The sequence below is a fragment of the Brassica napus genome, chromosome C6 (genome assembly GCF_020379485.1).
Source record: "Brassica napus cultivar Da-Ae chromosome C6, Da-Ae, whole genome shotgun sequence".
Classification (NCBI taxonomy): Eukaryota; Viridiplantae; Streptophyta; class Magnoliopsida; order Brassicales; family Brassicaceae; genus Brassica; species Brassica napus.
Genome location: NC_063449.1, coordinates 36,275,222 through 36,291,580, shown reverse-complemented (window position 1 = coordinate 36,291,580; position 16,359 = coordinate 36,275,222). Strand labels below are relative to the sequence as shown.

The window sequence follows — 16,359 nt, the reverse complement described above, 5'->3', positions numbered from 1 at the left end:
GAATTATTCAATGTGATATGCTTGAATCAATAAAAGTAATTGTTCTATATGCGCTTCATGAGTACTCTGATATTTGACTAGTCCGGTCTAACACAACGTTAGGTCATAGTACGGGTTGAAAAGCCTTAGGCCTCGATCTAACGGAAAACGCTAACTCTAGGTACAGATTGCAAAGCCTTGTGCCTTGATGCAGCGGGAGGAGTTAGTGGATGAACTGGTCTAGGTCGTGGAATAAATTATGTGACTCTGACCGGATCGTCCCTAACCCGTCACGTAGCGCTTCCGGACCATGGTATTGGGTTGGACGGTCAGTCATGTTCTTGTTTGATTGTTGGCTGGCCGGTTGGCTCATTCATCTCTAACCCTAGGTGTTGGATGGTCGATCGGTCATGTTCTTGTTTGATTGTTGGCCGGTTGATCGACCATATGTCTAGGACGGTTCGGGGGTGTTACATCCGGTGCCATTCAAAAAGATGTGGTATTTTCCTTTGACGGAAAGATTGAAGAGGTTGTATCCGTCCGAACGCACAGCCCAACCAATGAGATGGCATGAAGAGCACTCCACAGATGGTCAGGTTAGACATCCTTCAGATGCAAAAGCTTGGAAACATTTCCAATCAACATATCCAGAATTTGCCCAAGAGAGAAAAAATGTTTATCTTGGATTATGTACTGATGGATTCAGCCCATTTGGAAAGCATGGAAGACAATATTCTCTATGGCCAGTGATTCTGACACCGTACAACTTACCGCCGAATTTGTGCATGCGACGAGAGTTTTTATTTCTCTCCATTCTTGTCCCTGGGCCAGAGCATCCTAAGAGATCATTAGATGTGTTTCTTCAGCCACTAATATATGAGTTGCAACAATTATGGGCGCATGGTGCTGAGACATACGATGTTTTTTGCAAAGAAAACTTTCAGATGCGGGCGGTACTTATGTGGACAATAAGTGATTTTTCCGCATATGGTATGTTATCTGGATGGGCAACACATGGGAGGCTTTCATGTCCATATTGTCAAGATAACACGGACGCTTTCCAACTTAAGCACGGAAGGAAAACGTGTTGGTTTGACTGTCACAGGCAATTTCTACCACCCGATCATCCATATCGTAGAAGTAGGACTTTGTTTACGAAGAACAAGAAGGTGTTTGACAGTCCACCTGAAGAAGTTAGTGGAGAAAATTTGAGGAAACAACTAAGGGATTTTGGTGCACAAAGGACGCCAGATGTAGGTGGACATGAAAATATTCGAGTCGACGCTGTTGGACTACTACACAATTGGCACAAAAAGAGTATTTTTTGGGATCTGCCATACTGGGAGAATCATCTGTTACGACATAATTTAGATGTCATGCATATTGAGAAGAACTTTTTCGACAATCTGATGAACACAATCCTAAACATACAAGGTAAAACGAAGGATAATTTGAAGTCAAGACTGGATTTAGTCGATGTTTGTGCTCGTTCTGAACTTCACGTTGATGAGAATGGTATGACTCCTTTTCCCATATACCGACTGGATGCAGCTGCAAAAAGGAGTTCTTTGATTGGATTACAGATATAGTGGCATTTCCAGACGGTTATGCTTCAAATTTGCGTAACTGGGTGGATAAAAGCGAAGGAAAGTTTACTGGCTTGAAGAGTCACGATTGTCAAGTAATGATGCAGCGTCTCCTTCCGTTTGCTTTTTCAGAACTATTGCCACGTAATGTTCATGAAGCAATTGCATGTATATTTTTTACATTTTCCGTTGGTTGTCATATTTATTTATGTTTAAATATATATAAATGTACTTATGAATTTTTTTTTTTTATCTGTGTAGTAATTTGAAGGCTATGATACCCGTCATCCTGTGCAACCTCGAGAAGATATTTCCTCCATTTGTTCTACCGGCTGATCCCGCTGCTCCATATGAGCCTGGTACCATGCCGGTTGAGCTCCTTGTTCTCCAACCCGGTCGAGACCATCTTCGAGTGCTCCATCCGTATCCACAAGGATACACAACTTGGTAAAGTTTTTTTTTTCTTAAATTTTTAGTTTAATTTTTTAATTTTTAAAAAAAAATTATATCTAACAAAATCTTTGTTCTTTTAAGGTTCAACAAGTCGAAAAATGACATTAGCAGATGCATCAACCAGATGATGTATTCCATGCTCCACAAGGGATATCCGACCTACAGTGTGATGCCTAACGACGAGCGCCATTTGTGGTTCCATAACTTTGCGGTAATTTCTAAATTTTAATTTTTTTTTGAGTTTTAATTTTTAATAAATATTATCTAACTTTTTTTCCTTGGCAGCAACATTTCAATTGGGAGTCAGGCCTCACGGAAACTGTTCGTTTAGCTTTCCATGAAAAGGTGACAAAAACTTATACGAAGCAGATATATGAGTGGAAACAGCTATGGCTGGCCGGAAAGACACCAAAAATCATCAACCCAACTGTTTGGTTAGATTTACAGAATCATTGGGTGGACCAGGACACTATAGACAAATCCAACAAAAACTCAGCCAACCGCAAGAGCGATAGTGGCGGGAAAGGCATTTATGTCCACAACCTCGGTGCTTGCAGTATGTCTTCTAAGAAAGATGAACTTGTAAGTTCTATATATATTTTTTCAATTATTTTTATATATATGTGTTGATTAATATTGTATTTAGGTTGAAGCAAATGCGGGTAATCCCGTTGATCATCTCGAAGTTATGAAAGAGGCGTACACTAACAAGAAGACGAGGGAAATTCAGAATCTCGTCATCAAAGATGTCATAGACTTTGTACAAACCCAGAAAGAAGCATTACTTGCTTCTCAGCTTATCTCAGATGATGATTCCTCTGCAGCATCCACGAACATGACCCGAGCTCGAATTAACGAAATGGTGGAAGAGGTAAATTTTTTTTTATAATTGCATTACTATATTAACTTGATTATTAATATATATATATATATATATATATATATATATTTTTTTTGAAGGCGGTTCCAAAGAAGAAAGGTCGTTTGGTTGGTTTGGCTCGGCGTGCTTCTTCTTGTCCTTCCTCTTCGCAAGCTCCGTTTGCTCCTCCTGATCCTATGATTATACAGCAGCTGCAGAACAAGGATGATCGGATTGTGGCGCTGGAGACGCAGAACGCCACAATTCTTGCTTAATTAGCGGGTCAGAAGAAGACAAATGAAGAGATATTGGAGAAGATGAAGCGTTTGTTTCCTGTTGAATTTTCTTAGTTTCTTTTTCTATTTTTAAAACTTTTAAATGTTGTTTTAAATTATGTAAAAACTTTTAAATGTTGTTTTAAATTATGCAAAACTTTTTTCTATAAAATTTTATATAAATTCGGTTTTTTAGACTTTTATTTTAAAGCAAAATAAAATTTTATAAAATACAATTTATTAAAAAAAATAATAAATAAAAAAGACCGACGGAAAATATCTCGTCGGAAATTTGTCGGATATTTCCAATTGACGTCTTCGTCGGAAATTTCGACGGCCTACGTTCCTCGGACATTTCCGACGACTATGTTTCGTCGGAAATTTCCGAGAGATGTGTGTCGTCGGAAATACTTTTCCGATGACAAATGTGGTCGGACATATTTCCGATAAATTTCCGATGAACATTTTCTCGACGAAATGTGTTGTCGGATTTGCGTCGGAATATCAGGCGTCGGTGTCGCTCAGAATTTCGTCGGAATTTGCGACGAATCTCCGACGAACTTTTTTTTCCGACGAATCCATTCCGAGGATTAGTTTCGTCGGAATTTCGTCGGAATTCTCCTAAACCGACGAAAATACCGACGAATATAGCCGTCGGAAATCGCTTGTTTTCTTGTAGTGTATATAGTTGTAAATGGTAAAGTGTAAACATAAAATCCAAAAATTGATGTTTTTTTTCTAAGAGTGTAAATATAATTGTTAGGTTCTATAAGCTGTACTAAGACATTGCTTGACCTATCTAAATTGATCCTATGATAAAAAGGATAAAAACCATGGAAACAGTTCAGAACCTAATGTTTCTTGGTTTTCTTTTAAACAGCTCAATTATATCTACAAGTATAAACTGAAACGGCGGACACTGAGCTGGCCAAAACACGTGAGAGTATGGGCTGCATGCACATATCAAATATACTGAGTCAATTTTGGTTGATCCAACCAACCAATTAAACGTTTGCACCAAACACATGAGCATCATCATCTATTCATTAATATACTATAGCTAGTCGCGTCTCTTAACCAAATGATGGTTATACAATTGTAGTGCTGGCAGATGTATATATTGGTATGGGCTAAATGAGAACTGAAGCTGTCAAAATGATTTTAATCAACAATTCTTGTGAGAACGTAATCATGTTAACGTTTTTGGCAAAGCACATGTAGGATTAAAGATCCGATCGCCTCAAAAAATCACATCATCATTTTCAATCTTTCAGATACATGTGTATATATATTTGAATGTTCCAATATCTTGCAATCCATATTAATTTGGTTTACAGAGAATTGTAGCGATCGTAGACTTTGATATTCACGAAATAAACACATCATGTGCCTCTGGATTATCTATGTATTAATAATTTACATCTATGACTCGATTAATTGGGAAATGCGCTGCATTTATATATTGAATCTCAACAATATATAATATAGATAGATCCCTTGAGATATTTTTGTGTGGTTATGGTCAATCGGCGCAGACTTTTCGAACATCGAACCGTAGACATTGGAGTGTCATGCTCGCAGAACAACGTACGAAACCCACTCGGACAGTGGTGTACACACGATATATTTCTGTGTGTTTCAGTTTGATGTACGATTTTACACGTCAAAATTGTTGAAAACTAGGTCTCTTACTGTCTTACGTTAACTTTTACATCCAAACTGGTCATACTCCAGATTACAACTTGAAATAACATCATATAACATTACAATTCACAGTTGTGTTTAAGAAAAAATACATAGTTTACGTAGGAAAACTAATTGAATCAGCAATGTACTTGAATGTTTTTGTGTGTTTAACTGCAAAAACACTAAAATGCAAACCTTAAATTTGGAGATTCTTAAACGCCGGTTTAGATTTCAAACCATTCTAATTTAATATATATTTTCGAAAAAGGTAAAGATAAAGTGAAATGTGTGACTTTGTGCGAATTATTTTAGGTGTTGAGATTGACACTTATTTTTGTTCCCGTTTTGTTTTTACTCAAAAACTCATTATATCTTAATCAAAACAAGTCTCTGAAGATCAGAAAACTAGTTTCTCATACTTTTTGATATAAAATATTGAGTGGAGATAAATTTTTAAAGTTTTTGTTTTTTTTTAGTCTCTAAATTAATAGCGCACACAACGTCAAATCAATTTTAAAAATAACTTAACTGTAGTGAATAGCTATTTCTGTAAATTTGATGAAATCATTTCCGAATTACAATGGTTTATAATTAAAGAAGAAAAATGTGCTCTCAATAATTGTTCCGGGATCCCGCCAAATTAACCAAAAAACCCCCCCAACAGAGAGAAACATATAACAGTAGGGACCTGTTTCCGTAGACTGCGGTGCATTCCACTTCCATGAATAATCTATATATGATCATCTAAAAATATAAATTGTATATTACATAACCATGCACTTGCAGTGGAAATGATGCGTATGGGCAACGATCGGGTGGTGAGAACTGAGAAATGATGGTAGAAGCTATGGGTCTAAGGATGGGACCTGTGTGGCAGGTCAGCCACGTCAATTTTTGGAAGTGTGTTATAGCAGGAAACCCGATTGTCAGTGGTCACTTGCCTATAGCCATCTGGTCAGGGCTGTCAAAACCCTAAGCTCGAAGCTAAAGCCCACTTGAGTTCATCCTTCATTAATCATCGTTTATCATTATCACATACAAATGCATGTGAATCATAGAGTGATCCATTTCGTATTCATATCATGTTTTAATAAATATATGTGGTGAAAAACGGATCGATATAACAATGATGATCTGATTGTAAAACGACGAAGAAAATCTACAAGATGTTATAGATATTTAGATTTAAATTTTGAAACTTAAGGTTAGTTATATATGTGTAGGTTGTAAGTTCATTATTTTAGAAGTTTATTAAAACGGTGGTATATTTTATTTAACAGTCTTGTGGTTATTTACATGATATAAACATATGTAAAACTGAAACTAACGTTTTTTGTATTTTTGTTGAGCAGTAATTCTTATAGACTTTTTGTAACTAATGTAGTAGTATACTACTCTTGTATATCTGTAACGATAATTTTAACGTAATATAGAGAACCGATGGCTGCAAAAGCCAAGCTGTCAAAAAACATTCGTAGCATCCAGTTGGCACTAACAAACATTGCATAGTGCCGGCCCAAAAACCATTTAACAACACAACACCCCCAACATCGAGGAACACACATTTGCATTAATTACCTTATCAATTTCACTATCATATACGTAAAATCTTTGGTCTCATTTTACTTCTTAGTATGTCATTTTTATATGCCGGTTTTTTCCTTCAGTAGTTTAACAAAATATTAAAGCAAGAGAGGGTAAAAAAGAAATCATTATTTTCTATCTTTCTCACATTTAATTAAAACCCCTAACATTGTGATAGTGAAGAAAATCTTTTTGGGAACAATATTGTCTATTTATAATCTTGATATATAATTTATAAACATGGGTAAAGGAAATTATAGATCCATATATTACAAGATTAGACAGCTGTTTAAATCATCTATCACAGAACAAAAAGAATAGTGAATCCAGCACGTGATGATATATTTTCGATGTTTTGGGGAATAATTGAACCGTGCAATTAAATACAAATTTAACGACCGACATTATTAATATATTCTGCAATGGATAATGCTTTCTAATCACACAATTAAAAAGGACGAGCAGATAGAGCGTGTGGAGGTAAAGGGTCATGTTAAAAACAACAAATTCTATAATTTCACGATAAATAAAATGACAACCAAAAAGGTTGAAAGACTCTGATTGGTTTAGATGCATATAATCTATATAAATATGACCACCCACACGTTCGTTTGCATCACAAATCTTTAAAGTGTTGTCATTAAGCAAAGAGGTAATGGCGGAGTCAAAGATCTCCAAGAGGATGGTGAAGCAGACGATGGGCAAGAAGAAGAACAACAAAAAGGGTCATGAGTCTGGATCCGGATCCGGTTTGCTTCGGATGAAGGTGAGGAAGCTCCAAATACTGATACCAGGTGGGAAAAGATGCAACCACCCGAATCTACTTTTATTGAAAACCGTTGACTATATTGTCTACTTGAAGTTGAAGCTTAGGCTCCTTAAAGCATTATCCAACTCTTTTTGAAGATTACAACTATGGTATTTCAAGTTTATTTTCCGTGTATGGATTGTCATTTGGAGTTTGCTTTATGCCGTATATTTTACTTTATTTTATATAGTTTGTTTATATTTATGTAACAGTAAGAAGTTTGTCTATAAAGTTTATATTTAGTCAATTTGAAAATTTACAATATGCTTTGTGAAATTCTTGGTTTTATTCAATTTCAAGGTCTTTCTATAAGAGAAGACTAGGTTAGTAGTGCATATACATGGACCATGGTTTCCACAATTCCACTCTAGGAGAAAATTTTACAGGCCATCTTAGTTTACATATTTATTTTAATTTGAGTTCAAATATTGCTATGCATTTCACTTTGCTACTAATTACAACGATCAGTGGCATATCAAAAAAGTTCTCGTTAAAATTTCAACGATAAAAAAACTAATGATACACAATCAGTTGCACGATAAGAAAATGAATAACATATTGTGTTAGATAAAAGATCTCTAATCAAAAACTTAAGAAACGATTAAGTAATATATATGAGACTTATGAGAGACTTGAGTCAGTCTACTTATTGTCAACTGATTTTAAATTGGAATTTATAAAATTTGATAGTCTCAGCAACCGGTAAACGAACATAGCCACATTCTCCCATAGGATAAGGGAGGATTTTGAAAAGACCTAAACCTGATTTTAAACTGAATATGTAACGGAGCTTTACTAAAAATCTGCTAAATTTATTTAATAAAACAAGTACATTCATCTCACTAATAATTCATATAATTAGGGGTGAGCATTTTATCCGATATCCGAACCCGTATCCGAACCCAACCCAAAAAATTCGAACCAAAGTAGCAAAATATCTGAACGGATATTGAATAAAGAAAGATTGAATATCCGAACCCGAAAGGGTAATATCTTAATCCGAATGGATATTCAAAGATAATCAAACATATGAATATTTGACCTTATATTTTTAGTTTACTTCTATAATTTTATTCAAAATATTTATATTACAACTGCACATAGCTCAAAATCAGATAATATACATATAATTGTGGACAAAATCATAAAAGTATGGAGCTTTCGATGTCAAAAAAAAAAAATTATGGACAAAATCATTTGCTACACACTTAAAATACATATCAAGTTAGTGTTTTTACATTAACAAAAGTTGCACCCAAAATTTTAAAATAATAACTAAATTAGTGTTTTTCTATTTTTAAAGTTTTATCTTCAAACCTGTTATTAGTTTAATCTATTAAAAATTAGAAAATCAGTTAAATTAAAAGTTTCACATTTTAAATACAAAAAAAATTAAACAATGGAGAATTCAATTTTTTTTCTTCAAAATCCAAATATCCGAACCCGAACCGAAATGCAGAGATATCTGCATGGATTTCATACCTCTATACCGAAATACTCGAAAATCCGAAATACTCAATCGGAATCCGAATGGGTATCCGATCCTACATATAATTATCTATAAAATAAAGTTGTGGAATAATATCTGTTTTTGACAAACATGTATAATTTGAAACTATTGTGAAAATAAAAATAAATTCATATATAGAATATCAGTGGCAACACTACATTTTCATAAATTGTTTTATGTCTTTTAGATCTCTAAAGAGGTAGGACCAGCCATGGTTGCACTCATTTGCATATGATAAGCGATAACTTGGCTCTATTAAACTATTATACAGAAATGACGTTATGGTTAGTGTTTGCGTCAAGGTACTAACCACTAAACCAATAAACGTTTATAAGCTTTGAAGATGTGGGAAGGATGAATCTTCAATTCGAAATGAAATTACACAATCATTTTCTCACAAAGACCATATTTTTTTTATATATAATACAATCAAAGTCTGCAACTTCTCTTACAAGACAAGAACATCTAAGTACTCCAAATCTCCCTCCCAATAAATTTTAAAACACAACCTATACCCAAAATTTGTAATAATCTCCCTCCATAATCTTATTCAATAAGACTGATAATCTCACAGAACCATAAGACTTTTCATGTATATGGATAGTATCCATATGGGTAACTAACAGAATGAGCTCTGTAGTGAAGATTCTGTTGAGTATTATTATTGTTATTAATCTGCTCTCCTGACTCCTTAGGCTTAGCTGCACGCTTGCTGCTCTGTTCTTGGACCGCCCCAAAGACTATCTCATTAGTCTGCTCACTGTTCTGCTCATAGTGAGTATGCGGGATCGACGAGTAATGCCTTCTATGCTGCTGCTGCTGCTTCTGCTGCTGCTGATTTGGGAACTCAGGTTCCCAGCTGCTACTGTAGAATGCACGGCTCTGACGCAGCTGCTGCATTTTCTCCGCGTCTTTAGACATAAAAGCATAAGTCTTTCTTAGAGTTTGGTTCTTGTGCTCAACAGGAGGAGGTTCGTCCTCGTCTCTGACCACAAAGCTCTCTTGAATAGGCCATGGAGCTGTTGTGCTAAATGCAGCAGAAGACTGCTTTGTTTGGTACTGCTGAAAGTTTGTTGTGGCTGCTGACTGCTTTATTCTGAGGATCTCCATAACAGAAACCCAAGCATTCGAAGCGAGATTCCCAAGGTAAACCAAGAAGCTTTCGTCTTGTTTTTCTTGCTGCTCCTCTCCAGTTGGAATCAGAGACGGTCTAGATGGCTTTTGATCATGATCAGCTTCAAACATTTCTTGATCATGAGAAGAGACGATAGAACCAACTCTTCTCTGCAACAGGGCCAGCATGTAACCAAAGAAACCTGCAGCTACGAGAACTGCAATCCCTGCAACACATTTTGAGTTCCGAGATAAAAGAAAGCAAATAGAAAGATGGAAGATTGATTTGGTTATTCTTTGTAACTTCTTACCAAGAGGGAACCCGCTTCCATATTGATAAGCACAGTCGTCGAAATGAAGCTGAATCTCTCTGATGGCTTTGTTTCCACGGTCGATAACAAGCAGGGAACAACTGCTTCCAAGATACACAACATCAAAATCATTTGAGAACTTTGCATCTTCGCTTTGTCCATCCACATGCCCTCCATTTCTAGCTGTTTTGCCCCCAGCTATTGTTGTAACTCCTACACAAGATACTAACGAGTTTACAACCAAACCCTTTCATGAAACGTAGTTATGATTACAAGATGCAATGAGTTTACCTCCTTCACTTATCTTCCGGATAGCATTGTTGACTGTATCAGCCACATATATGTTTCCTCTGTCATCAACCGTAAGTCCCTTAGGATGGTTCAGCCTGGCGTCACGTAATCTCCCATCAACATGACCTGCGTATCCTTCAGGGGAGCCAGTAACTAGTCTCGGCCTACTATCTACAAATGTTACCAATAATTGTGTAAATAAAACTCAGATAGAAAACATTACAAAACAATAGCAAAGCAGTTAGGTTCTTGAAATGCAGGAAGAGAATTAAATACTTTTGTTTTTCACTTTTCAATGACTTGATGATTACCATATCTTAATACAACATCATCACCTAGTATATTCTTGAGCAACTGATAGAAAACACTTTTTTTTTGTGTTTAGATCTCATCTTTGAAAAAGTCATCTTGTACTAATAAAACTATACTCATCACTGACAGATACGGACAAAGATACAGCAAATATGTCCATAAAAAATATAGTAATTTCCATAATAAGCAGCATCTTTGTACAAACCGTCCATGTGAATTCAGTTTCAGGTGAAGACAAACAACAATCTCTTCAACTTCTCAAGGATAGTGATTTTGAAAGTCATATGATTATGGAACAAACATGCACATTCTATAAACTTACATAGTGAAAGAGAGGAAGAGATCTTGTAGATGTTACTGTTCTCAGAATCAAGAATAAGCAACTCGCCGTTAGGCAGAACCTCAATCGAATATGGTTCGATACCGAGTTTGCTTCCGTCGAACACTGTCTCCACTGTATACCCATTCTCGAATTTCACCATCGATCTCGTTGCAATTGCTGTTTTTAACAAGAAACCCATAAAAAAAACATAATCTTGGGACAAAAACAACAGTAAAGGTGAAGACTTTATGATCGGACAAGGGTGAAAAGAACGAACTTGTTTTGGTGGAGGTGGATTTGAGTGACCATAACCATTTCATGAGTGAAGAGCCGTGATTTGAGATGAACCCACTTACAATCTCTGCGTAAAAAAAGGTGAGATTCGAAAGCAGCAAGTAAAGATGGGAACTTGAATCGAAGAAGAAGTATACTTACTTGCTGGAGAGTTAGCTGAAGGAGCTGAAGATACAAACTCAGAACAGAGGAGAATGAGAATACCCACAACCAGAACTTCTCTACCCATTGATTCGATTCACGAAGAAGAAGAAGAACTCTAGTTCATACACAGAGTCTTCTGGTGACAATGTGAGAGCAGGGATTAGACTCTTCTTCAGGTTTTCTCGATCAAAGAGAGAAGAAACAGAGAGACTTCTTTAGATTTGCGGAGTTTGTTTTGTTCAGAAGAGTGAAGACAGACAGTGAGAAAAGGAAGGGGGAAAGGTAGAGAGAAAAAGAGTGGTCATGTGATGCGATCAACGTTGTTACTTTATTTTCTATTTTATTTTTCTAATTAAATTAATTACTGTAGTGGGTTGCTGATTAGTTTAATTTCTTGCATGTTAATTACTAATATCAGAAACTAAACCTTTTGAGTTTAGAAGAATATATTCCCAGGTATATTCTGGTTATATTAGTTGTCTGGAAAAATCGCATTTTAAACACCGAGAGTGTCACTTTCTACCACTTTAAACACTGAAGTTTTTGTACGAGCACTTTAAACCTTCAAAGTGACATTTTTATCATAATAAACCTCCAACGACGTTTTCCAGTCCATAGACGACCGGTACTGTTCATTTTACAGGTTAAAATAGTGATTTGTCGGTTTCTTTTTTTTTAAAAAATAAAAAATACGTAAAAATACAGAAAAATTCGAATGAAATTGGGAAAAACTATAAAAAATTCAAAACAAAACTTAAAAAAATTCAAAATTCAAAAAACATAAATATTGAAATTTTAAACTTAAAAATAAAATAAAATATTAAAAATTCTAAAAATAAGATCTAAAATTAAAATGTCAAATTTAAAAACAAAAATAAAATTTTAAAAATTCTAAAATAAGATCTAAAATATTTAAAAATTAATAATTTGAGATTTTTATTTATGTATTTGTATTTATATATTTAGAGCATAAGAGTCTTTTGCATCTTTAATAAAACATTTTTGGTCATTTTCTTTCTTAGAAAATCTTTTTGGGACAAAATTCAATATAATCTATTTGAAAGAATTATTAGTCCTACGTGTGGTCACCATCAATTAACATGGGGTGAAATTGACGGTCCCCGAGATGCTTTATGCGAAGTGTACTTAGGCCATAGTCGGGGTATGTAAGGTGTCTGGATATTCAGATTATAAAAAAAAAAATTTTGATGGTAGCAAGTTTTGATATATTGTTTTTGATGGAGGCAAGTTTTGATATCATCATAAGTGACAGTCACTTTAATTGGATGAAATTTTAAAATAAATATAATTTTTTGGTTAAATATTTACAATTTTTTTTTACAATTTTAATTTTTAAGTTTGAATTTTTAATTTTAGATATTATTTTAGAATTTTTTTTAAAAAAAATTAAAAAATTTATTTTTTAAATTTGACATTTTAATTTTAGATTTTATTTTTGAATTTTTGAATTTTTAATATTTTATTTTATTTTTAAGTTTGAAATTTTAATTTTAGTTTTTTATGTTTTTTGAATTTTTAGATTTATTTTAAGTTTCATTTTTAATTTTTTACAATTTTTTCCAATTTCATTTAATTTTTTCTGTATTTTTCTGAATTTTATTTTTTTATTTTTTTCAAAAAAAAACTGACATGTCATCATTTTGACTTGTTAAATAAATATTACCGGTCGTCTATGAACAAGAAAATGTCTTTAGAGATTTATTATGATAAAAATGTTACTTTGAAAGTTTAAAATGCTAGTAAAAAAACTTTAGTATTTAAAGTGCCGGAAAGTGACACTTTTAGTGTTTAAAATGTAATTTTCCCCTAGTTGTTTTATGCATGGAAGCACTTTCCCAGTTTGTGTTATGGAATATATTCTACAACCAAAGAGTAAGTACAAACATATTTTTAATAATCCTTAAGTTGGGAAAGATTATATTCTTCTTTTTTTAAGTAATGAGTTTTTGGTTTGAAGCTTTTATTCATCTTTATGCAGACTATGTTTTAAGAACATAAGATATATTTCTTTATTATGATCTTTCTGTAATCTTGTTTAAAAATAGGACAAAATTATATATAAGTTTTTTGTTCCAGTTGTTTATGGTGCATGTTTTAAAGTGTGTTTATTTTAAATGAAAACAACAAAACCGTTTATAAATAAAAAGTGTTAGTAACGGAAAATAAAATCAGACACAGAAATTCAAAATATTCTTTAGAACCTATAGCCGTTTCATAAAAGAAAATATATATAATGCATTCAACAAAGTCTCCTTTCCCTAAGATTTTATGTTAATTACAGACTATACTGTAAATTACTAATGATTTAACAATTTAATATCATCATTGCTACTAATCATGTTTAATCCACTACTAATTACTAGCCAGTAGCCTCAAAAAGAGCGGTGACCATAGCATTTCGTGCGCAATATAGCAGAACCTTCATAACACGTTACATATATATTTGTAAATATGGAGTACAATATTTTCAACCAGAGTAAAGAACAACTTCTATCTTTTAAATAACAAAAAAAAATATTTTCTTTGAAATATTTTAACATTTATCGTTCTGCTCTGTGGCCTCCCTGAACCGCCACTACCTTGGCAATCGTAGTATTCTGTAGCTTAAAACCTCGTGTGGACTACTATCCTTTTAAGACTATGTCAACAGAATCACATGTACGAAGTTAATTGCCCCTTTTATTCTACAGTTACTCTCTATTTTATGTTCATGAGAAGAAGAGGACATTAAAATAGTAATTAAGTACATTACGAGTCATGACTCATGACTAGTGTCAAACCATGCATATATTCTCGCACCATGATCCTTGTTTAGCGGCTGCCTTTTTTTTTTTTGCATAGCTCCCAAGTCATTTTCTCTTGATTCCCCTAGTTCAGTCTTATATACTAACATCGTCTCATATATTGTATGATTTTGTTTTCATTGATGCTGTTGGCATGAGCGATACACAACAACGAAAAAGGGGTAGCTACGGATAATAAGTTATTTGTTTGATAAAGGATCACCAACAATATATGCCATCAATCAAATCAGCTTGTTTCCTTTTGTTTTTTTGTTAAACGACATTTTGATGATAAGTCGTTCATTTGCTTGTAAGAGAACCAGCATAAAGTGAAAACAAGAAGGCAAGACATTTTTTATATTTCTTGAAGGAAAATTGTTTTTTTTTTTTTGTGGATGAAAAATGTTCAAGCAAAATAAAGAGAAGCCAAAAGAAGGTGACAACGGTCCCCCTTAATCTTTATTGATAAAAATTCACTTTAACCAGAGAAAATAAGTTTTCGCAAGAGACTTTTGTTTTTCAGGAAGTATATTATAAAGTAACATATCATGATTTTTTTAATATTTTCTTAACAGAGTGAAAAACGCAAAAGATGAAAAACCCAAAAAAAAATATTTATTTGATAAATGCGATTTTTGGGTTATTTTTTGCCTAATAATTTAAACTAGATGTTTTGCCCGCATGTGCGGACGTATCTTTTTATTAATATTTATTATTTTATGTTTTATTAACTAAAAACCAACTTGATACGTTTTTATTTTTGTTTTCAAAAAATTTAAATCAAACATCAAATTATTTATATACAACAAAGTTTTTCATTAAAATATATTTGCTTATCACTGTTTTTAAATTTAAAAAACACCCACATATTGAAAATATTTTAGATCTTTATACAATTTTTTTGATTAATATTTAATTATAAATTATTTATATCCACTTATCATTGTGTTGAAATTTTAAAACACTCACATAATGAGAATATTATTATTTATATAAATGTTTTTAATTAATATTTAATTATACATATATATAAAAATTTATTAAGGATATAAATGATATTAGCCAGTCTAACTTTTAACGTGAGAACTCCGTTGCAAAAAATTACTTCTCAAATAATAGTGTAGATTATAAAACAAAAAAATTCGAAATTAGATCCAAAAAAAAACAAAATTCTAACAACTTTTTTTTGAAATGAGAGAGTTGATAGTTTGGTAAGGCTTGAGCCTCATGGTCATGGGCTGGAAGTGAGCAAATTGAGCTATATATGGACTAAACCTTATTATCCATCGAGTTGGCAAAAAAACGGCGTTGGGATAACAATCATGCGAGCCACGACAGTCGAAGATTAATTTGAAGGAGACATGAAATTACAAAACAACAATTACTCTTTCTGGTTGGCTCTCACATGGACACTTGAACTACTTGGACCCCCTCTACGACTACAACTTGAAGTGCGTGAGCCCACAATTGAATTTAATTTGAGAAAAATGTAGTTTCTAATTCTATACAGAGAAAAAGAAATAGAAGCTAAGCTACACATCATATTGTGGTAGTTGTCGTTATGGTGATCTCGGCTGTGTTCTACAATGTAGCGCATAAAATTCCGGTGATCAAGTTCCATGAAGAGCGCACGGCTCAAGCACTTTCACAAAGAGAACACTCTGGCATGTCGTGACTAGAATCAAATATCATGGTTTCGGGACCGTTCTCATAAACATTGTGACATTGTCGATGTTCCCTGGCTACATTGTTGAGGAAGTTCATTCTGAGCTTCTCAAAGATTGGTTCACTGTTCTACTCATTGCAGCCTTCGACATGTTAGACTTGGTTGGGAAGTCTATGACCGCTGTTTTCATGCTTCAGGGGATGAGAGAATCGATGTTGGTGGTTGCATTGCTACTTTGCTAGGCTTTTGTTCTATCCTCTCTTTTGGGTTGCTTGCACGGTCCGATGTGTATCATGACCGAGATTCTTGTAGCTATACTGACATGCTTATTGGGACTCACGAACGGGTACTTGACAAGCGTC

General features: G+C 33.7%; 2 protein-coding genes across 3 annotated transcripts; one reads left to right on the top strand and one right to left on the bottom strand.

Annotated features, from left to right (window-relative positions):
* Positions 1-6,876: 6,876 nt before the first annotated feature.
* BNAC06G24740D lies at positions 6,877-7,506 on the top strand. Its single transcript, XM_013891527.3, has one exon. It carries the CDS (start codon positions 7,078-7,080, stop codon positions 7,324-7,326), a length of 249 nt encoding a protein of 82 aa, XP_013746981.1. The 5' UTR covers positions 6,877-7,077; the 3' UTR covers positions 7,327-7,506.
* A 1,623-nt stretch (positions 7,507-9,129) lies between these two features.
* Positions 9,130-11,847, bottom strand: LOC106446501. Of its 2 annotated transcripts, none has more exons than XM_048760117.1 (6): positions 11,525-11,847; positions 11,367-11,450; positions 11,090-11,266; positions 10,456-10,626; positions 10,165-10,377; positions 9,130-10,080 (listed from the first exon to the last, which is right to left on the bottom strand). In XM_048760117.1, the coding sequence occupies exons 1-6, from the start codon at positions 11,610-11,612 to the stop codon at positions 9,329-9,331; spliced, it is 1,485 nt and encodes a 494-aa protein (XP_048616074.1). In that variant the 5' UTR covers positions 11,613-11,847; the 3' UTR covers positions 9,130-9,328. The 2 variants fall into 2 exon arrangements, with proteins under 2 accessions (XP_048616074.1, XP_048616075.1); XM_048760118.1 differs by having other exon boundaries at positions 9,130-10,071; positions 11,525-11,835.
* Between the last annotated feature and the right edge of the window lie 4,512 nt (positions 11,848-16,359).